Source organism: Plectropomus leopardus, chromosome 21, assembly GCF_008729295.1.
Source record: "Plectropomus leopardus isolate mb chromosome 21, YSFRI_Pleo_2.0, whole genome shotgun sequence".
Taxonomy (NCBI): Eukaryota; Metazoa; Chordata; class Actinopteri; order Perciformes; family Serranidae; genus Plectropomus; species Plectropomus leopardus.
In genome coordinates this window covers 9,927,574-9,940,515 of record NC_056483.1, presented here as the reverse complement: position 1 = coordinate 9,940,515, position 12,942 = coordinate 9,927,574, and the positions used below count along the sequence as shown (strand labels likewise).

General features: G+C 40.9%; 1 protein-coding gene across 2 annotated transcripts in view; it reads left to right on the top strand.

Annotated features, from left to right (window-relative positions):
* The first annotated feature begins 1,695 nt into the window (after window positions 1-1,695).
* The window catches only part of ctdspla (CTD (carboxy-terminal domain, RNA polymerase II, polypeptide A) small phosphatase-like a), a 35,627-nt gene continuing 24,380 nt past the window's right edge, over window positions 1,696-12,942 (top strand). For both annotated transcript variants that reach the window (XM_042510476.1, XM_042510475.1), the window contains exon 1: window positions 1,696-1,954. In XM_042510476.1, coding sequence (XP_042366410.1) covers window positions 1,879-1,954 — 76 coding nt within the window. In that variant the 5' untranslated portion in view covers window positions 1,696-1,878. The remainder of the gene's footprint in view (window positions 1,955-12,942) is intronic.

Sequence of the window (12,942 nt, the reverse complement as noted above, 5' to 3'; positions counted from 1 at the left end):
TCTGGAGGAACTTTGTCAAGTCTCAGAAAATAACCCAGATGATGTCATGATGATGTCATTAGGGCTGCCTTAGTTTGGACTTGGAGAGTAATCATTTTTAACCAAAACCCTGCGTAACAGAGTATTATAGACATTTACAAGGAAGGGTCTGCGAGAAACATTACTCTTGAATTCCATAATGTGAAATATAGGCTCAATATTAATGCAGGACTCATTAGTGGCCTTTAATTATGTCGAACGTATTTGTGAACGATTGATTCACCATTAATAATGTCATTTATGTGTTATTAGAAAGTGATACGAATAAGTCTCTTGTGTTATGAAAATGCAATAATTCATTGAGTGCCCCTTAAAAATGTTACTTATATATTTTTCAAAAATTGCTTTGTCAGAAAAACAAACAAAAAAACTACCCTTTTACAAACACAAAATAGACAAAATTTTATATATTGATCATTTCATTAAAGATGTGTTAAATCCATAGAAATTTGCCAGTCATGTGTTGTGTGTCACATAGTCCCAGGGCTTCTCTGAAGCAATTCTGTAGCACTGCAATGCTTTATTTATGATGGTATGTTGTGACACATTTTACCTTTTGTAGCTCCTGTGATTTGGATATCCCACTTGGCCATATTGAAATTTCATTAGATCTGCTTTTAGGTGTGTTGCACAGGGTGGTGGCCCTGAGGGTCAAAACACAGCAACATATCAGAAAACAACATTTCACAAAACAATGCCACTGTGCTTTGTGAAATATCATTGTGTTTTGTGAAATATTGTTGTTTTTTTGTGAAATGTAAAATGTAAAATATTTTTGTTTTTTACCCTCAAGGCCACCATACTGTAGCCACCATTAAGAACACCAAGGTCATGTCCTCTGTATCAAGACATACAGACATACATTTTTGTCTTTACAATTGGATTGTTTTATAACAGAATTGTCATAATTTTTTAATTTATTTTTTTTTAATTATTATTATTATTAAGCATTTTTTGAAATTCTTTGAAACAATCAATGATACAATCATACAGAAAAATGAAATTCTCCAAAATATATATTAGCTGATAATTGAATAAAGAAAATGTAAAAAAAAAAAAAAGAAAAAAGTAAATGAATTTATGAAAAATTAAGATTTTTTTTTCTTTAATGGAATTGGTGAACTCTTGACCTTAGAAAAAAAGAAAGAAAAAACAAAAAGCATGTAGCAAATAATCATTAAACATTTTTTTTTAAAAAATATTTTGGCTTTGAAGCGTCTGTAAAAATACATCCTACCTCAGTAAACGTGAAATCATTTCCTGTAAATCTGTGCTGAGCCTATAACGCTTTAAGGATCAGAATACCAACAAACACTGAGCTGTGGGCGGACTGTGAGGTTTTTTTCAGCCCGGACTGAGCAGGATAATAGAAATATTGAAGGCGTGTTGTTGTTGTAGCTTGCGTGGCCCTGTGGCAGGAGGACGGTCGCCATCTCTGGGTAAACACTGTAACCGTATCACGCAGTTGATATTGTAGAGCGTGGACTGAAGCCGGAGCGTACAGTAGCAGCAGCAGCAGCAGCAGCAGCAGCAGGCGGGGTGGCGGTGCTATGCTGCCTGCAACAGCGGACACACACGACTTCAATGCAGGACTGACGCTTTGTTTGTCTCATGCACATCGGACTGTCACCTCACATGTTCGGACGCTTCCTCTCACTGATTTCCGTCTTGTTTGTAAGCTCCGGGGGAATGGGACTGCATGCTTCGATTAAAATGGGATTTTAATGCTGCAAAGAGCGGACGCTTTAGCCCGTGCACAGCCAGGGGACTGTAGTGCGCTTGGTAATGTTTGCCAAGGAATAAAACGGTGTAGCCGAAGGTGCATAACATCTCGTTTCCATGGACAACACGTCCATAATAACACAGGTTGCAAATCCGAAAGAGGAGGAGAGCATTTCGTCGAGTCAAGATAAAGGTAAGGGAATTGCAAAAGAAATGACACACGCTATTTTAATTTGATTTCCTGCCGTAGATTATTTACGTTGCCAAAATCTGATCTGCAGCCCTCAGTGCAGAGAGGAGACTGGGGCTCAACAGCAAAGCCAGAGAGTATCGACGGAAAACCTCCATTGTTCAGCTGAAGCACAGAAACATTAAGAGGCAGAGCCCTCAGCCAGCCTGTCAATATAGATCACGTCTGGAGTAACTTTATTGCTGGGGGGCTTTATTTTAGCCAAACCAGACCTCATTTCAAATCTTAACCATTTTGCGACTGGTATTTTCTGAGTGAGCTGGGTTTACTACAGGGGGCGGGTACTCGTTTTCCCTTACACTGGCGACATCCCTGTATGCATCACTGGTACTGTAAAATGCCTGCTATACTACCAGTAGCACCATCAAAACAGCAGTTTTGGATATGATTTTTTTCGAAGCACATTTTATGTTGTATTTTACATAATTGTGCACGTGAAAGCCCCTTCATCGTTGCTGCAGGTTTATTTACATATTTATTAGTCTAAAAGCCAGAATAACGTTGGGCACACATATATTTCCATATAGTTTTTCCACCTTAGAATGAAACCACCTCCCTTAAGCAAATAATTGTGCATGTGGAAGTTCCTTCATCTTTTTTGCAGAAGGTTTGTTTACACATCTATTATTCTAAAAGCCAGAATAACATTGGATACACACATATTTTGCTTAATTTGTCCACCTTAGAATAAAACCAACTTAGTGAAACAACAAACTGTGAAATTTTGTTCCTCTACAGTAAAAAAAACCCCATTGTTTATCATACTTGTGCATATGGAAATCCCTCAATCAATGTTGCAGAGGGTATGTTTACATATTTATTTGTCCACATTTATTTATTTTTGTCCATCTTTGAATAAAACCACCTCACTGATGCAACAAACGCAGTAAAAGGTTGTGCCTCTAAGGTAAAAAAAAAACTATTGTTTATCATCAGCTTCCTTGCACAGTGCTTAATGATAAAAATAATAATCATTACATTGTCGCCAACATATGTTTACATGGTCAAAAACCTCCAGATGTGTAAAAAAAGAAGTGCCTGAAAACAACAGCTCAACAGCTGCTCTACAGATTACAGAGGCTGAACGGAAACACATTTTCTCTCTGTTGTTTTGCACAAGAGTCGCCGCTTCGCCATGTGTGGATGACATCAACGACGACAAATCCCCCTCATGAGTCAGGAGCTTTCCAGTTTTCATTAACTTTGAGGGAGAGGGTTTTTCACTAGCCAGACAGTTACGCTTTTTTTATTTATTTGAGTCCAGCACAAGAAAATCTGGCTGTGTAGTGTAGAGTACACACACACGTGGGATGCACAGGTGTCAATGCGAGATCGCAGCAGGAGGGCAACCATAGCATGGAGCCACAGGGTGCCTGGAGGCCGGAGGGACCACAACTTCCTGCTGCACCCAGTGGAGGAAAGGTCACCTTCCTGCATCACCCTCTGCTGAGCGACACGAACCACTCTGACTCACTGACCTCCCGGCCGGCTGTCATGAAATGAAGATATGAACTTGTTGTCTTGCTTGAAACTTCTCCACCTGCTTAATCATGGATAAATTGTGATTTACAGTATGTTTGCAATGTTTCTTTTTCCTCATCAGCTCCCTCTAATCTCGTGTGCCGCTTTGATGATTAAAACCATCATAAACAAATCAGCGATCACTAACGGCAAACACTCAGCTTCATCACTGACTGAAGTCACGTCACCAAGGAAATCTGTAAAAACCAAAATGTTGCTTTTCGCACATTTTAAATCGCTCACACAGAAATTCCCACACTTTCTTGTTCTGCAACATCCTGCTTGAACAGTAAATCCCAGATGACATGTGGAATCTGACAATTAATCTGGCGGGATAAAATCCAGGGTCACTCGCTGACCAGAGAGGACTCACACTCAGACGGCCGCTGTGAAACACACAAAGTATCACCAGGGAGCTTCCTGAATGGAGTCCCTGCTCTTCACTACTGGCTGTGTCGAAGCAGACAACAAACAGCGCTTGTTGTCCAGGACAGTTACTCTGTGACCTGCTCGGGCTGCACTGAAGCCACAAACGGTTACACACACATACACACACACACACACACACACACTCACACTCACACTCACTCACTCACATGCTGAATATTTCAGAGCACGGGCGGGCTATTTTCAGAGTCCTATCAGTTTCATTCCAAGCAAAGACGTAGTAACTCATTAGAGCCGAGTTTTTTTAGACATTTGGTCAGGTGGAGATTATATCTTTATGCATTATGGATTATGTTAAATGAGGTGAGGGTTGGAATCATAATGTGGGTGGTTTCTTTCCTCAGACAGAGTGCATGTATCAGTACAAAGTCAACCGAGTCAGGATGATATACAAGGCTAGACAGTTTTTGCTATCAAAATGTAGGTTTTCTTAAACAGAACAGCCATGTTTTACTAATTTAAGGCCTCATATTTCTCACGAACAAGCACATAGAAGGCTGAAAAAACAGCATTTTTTTCTCTCCAAACCCAAATGAGGCTTTTCATTTGGCAGACGTTTACTTTTCAGGATCTGATGCAATGAAATGTAATGACTGGACTAACAACGCACAGGGCGGCCAGCCTCTGTCTCACTCCGCAAATCCTCGAGGCTTTGCTCTGATAACTTCAGTCCGACAGGTATCAATGGACGAGCTGTTTACCTTAATCAGATTAGGTCAAATCTGAGTTTAGCTCTTCAGTGATGCAGTGTGAGTGACAATAGACACTTGACTGAAACAGATTATGTGTTTATGTGTTTAGCTGCTTGAGCTTCTGGCTGACACCTAATTATTTTTTAAAAATAATTTGGCTCCCCATACTCTTGTGGCCGTACACAAATTGTGAATAGATGGCTGTTGATAGCAATGACATATATTTTGCTTCACATTTCTGAGTTATGATATTTGTCTTCATTAGATTATTCATCTTCATTACAAAAGCCTTTAAAGGTGCAGTATGCAATTCTGTGGAAAAAGAGTTGATTGTTGAGTCTCATTCCCAGGTCATCAAATACAGACACTTTAGGGTGGTGGTTTGGTCTGACTACCAACCCAAAGCATCAGTATTTGAAGACCTGGGAATTAATAATCTTTCTTCACCTGCTTACTGCACTTTTAAAGTGTATATGTCAGGTGTTATTCTGTATTTTTCTTATGGTTAACAATTGCCATGAAAAGAAACCAACAAAGTGTATCAGCAGCTGCCTTATTCTCCCAACCCCGAACTCTTTTGTTCCTATAAGGACTTTAAAAACATGTCACAGACATATAATTTCTTTTCTTAAAGGGTCAGCAATTCCCCAAAAAAGCTGGGCACTGTAATTCTTAGCAAAGATTATTTTGGAAAGAATAAATAGTCAGTTTCTTGGGGACTGTTTTCAGCTGCGGATTCATACACATTCTGTAATCAAGTGTGTTAGTGTTACCATCATTATGGCACAGTCATACATGAGAGAAATAAACACTGGCAAATATTCACCTCCTGATATTTTCCATTGAGTGCAAGCAGAGGGGCAGATAAATCTCAGCAAATTTACGTATTTGCATTGTGTGGAGTTCAACTTTGGTGAACTCTGACTGATGAACCCCAACCAGTAGCTAAGAGTGTGGAGGAGATATCAGTTGTTGCTGTGATTAACCAGTTGATATTTTTATGACATTGTCCATAAAAACTGCAAAATGCATATTAGAGTTACTGCTTGGCTGGCTTGAGTTGGGACGCAGGCATGGAACATTAAAAAATGGAACATGTACCTGTAATGTCATATTTTGCAGTATTTATTAGCTTTCTGTGTGTTTCACAGCCATCACTGCCCACATTCAACACAAATATCTTGATAGTAGTCCGCTTACATTAGCTCATGCTTTAGCATACCCTCATGGTGCATGCCCGCTACATGCAAATTCACATAAACTTGTGTCCACCCTGCCCGGCTGGTCACTTATAGCTTCAGCTAGATTGGCTGTCTTGGTGTGAATTAAGAATGTCTGATTTGATGTCTTGGCTCTGCATCACATGTATCCCAGCAAGCTTTCTGCAGCGAGTCAGTTGCTTCCAATACACAGTGGATAGGAGACAGTTTCTGGTTGCTTATAGTAGCATATAGTGGGCTTGCACCATCAGGAAGTAAGTTGACTCCATGTTCATGGTAATGAAAAAGAGAAGATGTTGCCCAGTACAATGGAATCTATGGCACTATAATAGGAGGAATAAAATATCAGGCTTTAGGTTCTCAGACAGCACTTGTCAGTGAGATCAGTTCATTTTTGGTTTTGATCTTTTCATGGAATTTGTTCACAATAATGAAAATATAGAATATCACTGTCTTATTAGTCTTTAAATGTGATCCAGTGCAGCAGTATAGTTTTGTAGAATTCTCCCTGGAGTCGTTGCAAAGCCTGTTTGCTTTTTTAAGTCACAAACTGGAGACAAACAACAGATACTAACTGTATATTTTTTTGATTGCATGTGTGGTTTTCCTGGCTGAGGCTGAGTAATAAGCATTCTCCTGCACAGACATAATGACATTTTCCCTGTCATTACTTCAATGGCAGCTCAAGGCTGCTACAAGACAGCGTCACAGAGCCCATTAACCTCCAGCCTCTTAAAAACACTGCGGTCAAGGTACTTCGTCTGTCCTACAACATGTGAATGTCTCTCACGGTGATGAAACATATAATTTCAGTAGAGGCACAGACGAGGAGGAGCAGCAGGCAGGGGATTTATGTATATTAATGGCATGTTGAGATGATTCCCTCAAAGGCTTGTTGGTAAGAAACTCTTTGCATTGCCAAAAAGAAAATTAGAAAAAACACAGAAGCTGTAATTATATATTAATCTGAAGAAAGCCCTGTGATTTCATGCACACTTGGCTTTTGAGGTTATTCCTGGAACATGCTGCTGTACATTAATAAAGTGTTTATGATGTGTGGACCACACCTGCAGGGGTGTGTGCGGCACAGTCAGGGAGGGTAGCTACTGTGAGTTTTGGCTGGCTCGGAGTCCCTGGCACAACCTGCCACTCTGCTGTGTACAGCACTTTGCTGTCATGACCAGACTGGAGTGTAGAGGAGGATTAGGATCTTTTATTCGGCCGTAGGTGGCACAGATCTCCGAGATATATTTTGAGCATGTCATTCACAACCTCTCTTGAGAAGCACATTGGATTGCTATGAGCGTACAGTGAAGTCAATATTCAGTGCACCATTTTGACAGAGAGAATGAAGGAGAGAAAATCTGGACTGGGAAGCGCAGGTCCTTATTACAGATTTATGAGCCTATTTCAGCCAATGCTGCTCAGAAAAGCTGATTATCTGCACCTCCAGGGAAGTGTTGGAGTGTTGGTCACATCTTCATTACTTTAGTCCAATGCCATACTGGGCAGCTTATAGGGAAGAGTTAAATGTTTTTCTTCCAAGCCTAAGCCCCTTGACTGATAAGCTTGTTAACTGTATGTGCGGGACTGGCCTCAGTGTGTGGAAGAACATGCCTGAAGTGGAAGCTGTATTAATTAATGTATTTTACAATCATCCCATAATGAGAGGCAGTGAAATGTTTCAAGTAGCCAAATTGGCGTAGTAACTTTTTGTTGTTGCTCTGCACATAGTGTGTCTGGTGTAACTACAATGGACTCACCAAATCTGAATTTCAAATTATGTATGAGCTCATAGACATTCAATAACCAGTAGTGGCTCCCTTAGGTGTGTGTTGATGTATCAGTCTCTTGGTTTAACTTTGAAGCAATGCCTAAAATTGTAGTCGATGTCCATACCTCTCTGATGATGTCATTTTTGTGCCAGTTATTCCATTTATACTAAAAAAGCGCTAGCTGTTAGCATTTTTGAACTACTGTCAAGAGAAAAAGCCATTATGCTAATGTTTTTACAGGCTTAATATATATAATTAAGAGGCAATTAAATTAATAGTTTAACATTTTGGGAAATGGCCCAATTTGCTTTCTTGCCAAGAGTTGAAAATTGATGATGCTCCTATGTCCATAAAGCTGTAGTAGTAAAAAATGTTTTTAGGAAAACTCCAAAATTAGACTGATGTTAAATTAATCCTAAATGTTACCTTATATTAAAAATCTTAATATCTAAAAAAACAAAAAACAAAAAAACATTCTGGCAGATCCATGCTCCTCCATCACTGCTGGTTACTTATTGACAGATTGTGCCCTGGCTGTAGGAAAAGGAGCACACCCTGTGTGAGAAGCACCAGGCTTACAACCAACTTCAATGTAAAGCCATCCGCACTAGTATTAAATGCTCAGATTAACAGACACAGTTTGAAAAGCATGAAAGTCTGCTAGGGGTGTTTAGGTGGGTCGAATAAACACAGGACTTTGACCAAGGAGACCAGTGTTTGAGACCAGCAAACAACAACATCGGTTGTGGCATTTGTGCAGTTCAAAAGTAGATATTTTGTAGTGACACACCACTGCTTTTGCAGCTGTATTTTTGCCACTAAAACTAGGGTGTTTTGTAGTGACACGGCTGACTTTCCAGCTGTGTTTGTGTGTTTAAAAGCCAGGTGTTGTTGCTATGACATACGACTGCCTTTCCAGCCACATTTATACCACTTAAAGCCAGGTGTTCAGTGTTGACACACCACTGCTTTTCCAGCCGCATTTGTGCTACCAAAAGCTGTGTGTTTTGTAGCATCACACTGCTGCCTTTTCAGTCACATTTATTGTCTTGCCAGCTATGTTTGTGCCGCTCAAAGCTGAGTGTTTCTTTAGAAACATTCGCAATCTTTTCCAAACCAGAGCCAAGTAGTTTTGTTGCATCAAGATACAATGCAAAATGCTGTGTTAGTATAACAACAGTAGGGTTCTGCCCAAATGGCAAAATATGATGAGTGGGGAAGAGACCACATTGCTAAGCTAGCTGAGTTTAAGCCCTGTAAGCCTTAAACATTTCCTCAGTGGTGGACTTTGATCCTGACAACATTATAAAAATGTCAATTTTCTTTTGATAAAATGTTACAGTTGGCAGAGGGGTTTTTCTAGAGCCAATGAGTGTTATCTCTTGAGACACAGAATGCATTAGTAAGATTTATGTCAGATTTTCACATCCGCTGACAATAAAGATTCAAGTTTAAAATCAGCAAAGTAGCCCTTAATTACCAGGCAGCCTGTAAAGATCTATGGATTGTGAGACACAGTGGAGGAGATGCAATCGCACTGCAATCCGTCCCCCGAGAGGCCACAGGGGAAAATAGTGTGGGTTGACTCTTTCTGCACTCCTGCTGGCTGACTGTGAATACTTAAACCATCACTCAGAATGCCATTTTAACTGGAAAAAAGAAAAGAGTTCATGTCACTACTGCTCTGAAGTCTGTGCTGGCTTCCAGTTTCAAATAGTGCTTTAACATCCTTTTGCTTGTTTATAAGTATTTTCACAGACTGTATTGTTGATATACTGACAGTTTATATGTCCAGAAGTCGAACCCTTAGATCCACGAGGTTTTGATCCAGCTCCTAACTTTGAAAAACACATCAGTAAACCACACTGTTGCACTGCCTGGGTGCCATGTTGCTTCATTATGATGAAAACAATCACTGTTCATTTTGAGTCAGCAGAACATGCACTGTCCTGCTGCTGTAGTGCATAAATTAATTCACTGAAAATAGTTCCAAACAAATAATGTATTTACATTTTTTGAGTAAAAATAATTTTGTTTTTCAGATTGAACAGCAACAGTGAGCCAGGGTAGGGTGAAAGCATTTGACAAAGGCCCAAAACATTGCCGGTGTGGATCTTTTCAAGTGAGATGTGGAAGGCCAAAAAAAGAGAGAATAAAAGTAGCCTTGTCCTTTATATAAAATAATACTGTATTTCCCCCCCAGCCCACTCCCACCAAAAAAATGAAAATTTAAGGTAGACGGTTGGATGGACCTATACTATGTTATAGTAAATAGATTTGCACGATCATTTAGTGAAATGTTTGTTTAAGCCTACGTATTGTGAGCTATCATTTATTCAGTGAGGGTGCTGTATGAATTTTAAGTTTTTATTCCTCTTTTTATGTAATGCCTTGTGATTTGCTGGTTTCGAGGAATGTATATGTGCCTGCAGCACATCAGAAACATTTCTCTGCTCCGAGTGTTTTGTTAGTTGGTTCTGCTGTGCAGCATGGTTTGGGTTTTTCTGGGCCTCTTTTCATGTCTGTGTGCTTTGGACTGTATGTTTGACAGCACTGTGGGAAAGTTTTATGTTTGAATGTTGCCTCAAGTGTAGCTCATATGCTGAGGTTGCTTGTTTTGGAGCAAACTCTACTTCAAAATGACCGGCATGGGCTTTGAAGAGACTATCACAGTTAGATTGCAAGTAGGTTCTTTATAAAATGACATTCTGCCCAGTCGACCGCCATCCTGTTCTTATGTTGTTTGTATTGATCTGAATGAGAAAATATACATTTTAGTGCAGCATAACAGAAGAGCTCCATTCATACTAAACGTCTTGTGTCCATTTTCAGCTTTTAGCTTAATGGACTGCAGCTGTCAGTTACTTTCAGTTCTTCAAACTTCGTCTAATTGAGTACAGAAGACAAACGACAGACGCTCCTCTGGTGCATGCTTGTCGTGCTTAGATTTAAACGTGCAGCATTGTTGCAGGATTACATCACTCATGCCTTTCCTGTATATCTCGACACATTGGGATTCAGTGGCCGTGAATGAGTGAAGGCCATTATTAATGCTCCAAAAGTCACAATCCCTTCGGAGAAAAAGGACTGCCCGCCACTTGGCCGCGGCAGCCTGGATGCTGCTGCTCCGAAGCCCATCTCTAAAGGGGCTGTTGAGCACAGATTCGATGAGGCCACAAGCTAGGATTAATTGAGCATCCATCTGGCCAAACGGACGTTGTCAAAACAGATCAATACAATCAGAGAAAGGTAGGGGTCAAGGAGGAAGGAGTCGAGTGTGTGTGTCAAGACAAGAGGGCAGGAGAAAGTGCTCAAATAGCATCTGTGTGTCTCTTGGGTTGCAGGCAGGTACCCACCCTGGCTCTGACAAGGGTGGCCTTTCTGCATATTTTGCCCTCTTCTGGCTGGCATTCATCACCAGTAATTGGCTATCTAAAAGGGAGATCAGGTTTTGTCCGTAATGATTTTCTGTCACCCTTCCTGAATTATGCTGCGTGCCTGTTTGTCAGATGTTTGACAGAAGAGCATAAAAGGTTTATGCATTTTTAAAAAGACGAGCAAGAAATAAGCAATACATGAGTATGCGGGCTGTAAAAGAGACAAAGAGGCATTTTCTCTGCCTCTCCAGGGGTAAAGGTGAATACTGTTTAGCTGTGAATCTCAAGGGGCACTAAGTAGGACATGCTGTGTGTGGAAATGTAGAGTTGAACGCCTCTCACAGAGCAGAGGCATGGGAAACTGTAGCGGCAATACACACCGACACACACACACAAAAATACATGACCTACTTGTTAACTTCCTTTCCATTCATAGCAAGCAGCATCTTAATGAATCTGATTTAATGAAAAACACGCAATTTGTTGTTGAGATGCCTGATACATTCATGGATGCTTTCATAATTGAGAACAAAACTTAAGGGATAGTCAGAATTTTTAAAGTGGGGTTGTATGAGGTACTTATCTGCAGTCGGTGCATTACTTATAGTAAATGGCTGTTGGCACGCCTCCAGTTTGGAGAAGAACAGGAGTAAAGTCCAAAAGCAATATAGAGCTTTGGACGGGGGCAGCAGCAAAACATATTTCCATATTTACCACTTTACCTTGCAGTCAGACAGTCCTCTTTGACAGGAGCCAAAGCGGTTATTTCGCTCTCTTCCAACCCTCCAGGCACCATTGACAAAAAACAGTAACTTTACCTGATTGCTGAACACAGGAGTAGCTGGTCTACCACTGCCTCAATCGACTGATTGTTGGTGTGTTATAGTGTTGCTTTGATAGCTTAGTAAAGAGGAGCCTTTTTTGAGGCATTTTCGATAAACAACCAAGATAACTGCAGCTCATGTTGGAGTGTTTGTCAAAGTACTATTTTCAAATGAAAACAGCGAAAACGGCATTTTGATCTATGGATGTTGATAACGCCCCCTGGAAAACTGAAAACGAGACCGACATGTTGCAGGTTATGAATTATATGGAAGATCAATACTAAATTGTCGGAATGCTCCTTTAATTTCCACACTAACCACTCACCGGATCAACTTTCAGGATCAGTTTTACAGCTGCATGGACAGCATCTCTGGGGTCACCATGTGTAAGAGCATGTCCATACTCGAGAAGCCTGAAGACAGGCCTTTAATTTCAACTGACATTAAAACGTTTTTTTAACTAACAGACAGGCAAGGAGGATTTCCCATCAGTCACTGAGCCTCTGGCATCCAGCGCACAGTTGTAGATGAGAATATAAAAAGATATATAAATAATAAACCGCCGCAGCCTCAAACAACGTGGGCCGTGTTGCTGCCAGTTGCATAACTCCGGCAGAACAGTCAGATCTCCCTCATTATTTCTCCCTGAGCTCTCAGTGGGTTAATTCCCCCGCGCTTGTCATCTCCTTCATTACGCCGAGCGCTCGAGAAGCAGCGGCCTTCGTCTCCTCCCCCTGGGGGCTGCAGGCAGGCTGGCACCGCCACCACAGTGCCCACGCCGCTGTGCGACTGAGGCAGGAAAGCAGGGGCAGACCCACCCACGTCTCTGTGTCAGGGTTCATGGCAGCAGCGGGGACAATTAGTACCCTGCAGTACGACATGGGTGCCAACTGAGTGGTTTATATCAGCAAATCGTGTCTTGACTTCAAATGTAACTGGGCTACTGAGTGAATGTCAGTTACATAAGGTCATGTAGGATGCGTATATTTATATAAATCCTCCCGGATAAGTAGGGAAATCAAGCCAGAGGGGCAGCTGAGGGTCAGTCAGTGTGACTAAAGGCATCTGCTGTAAC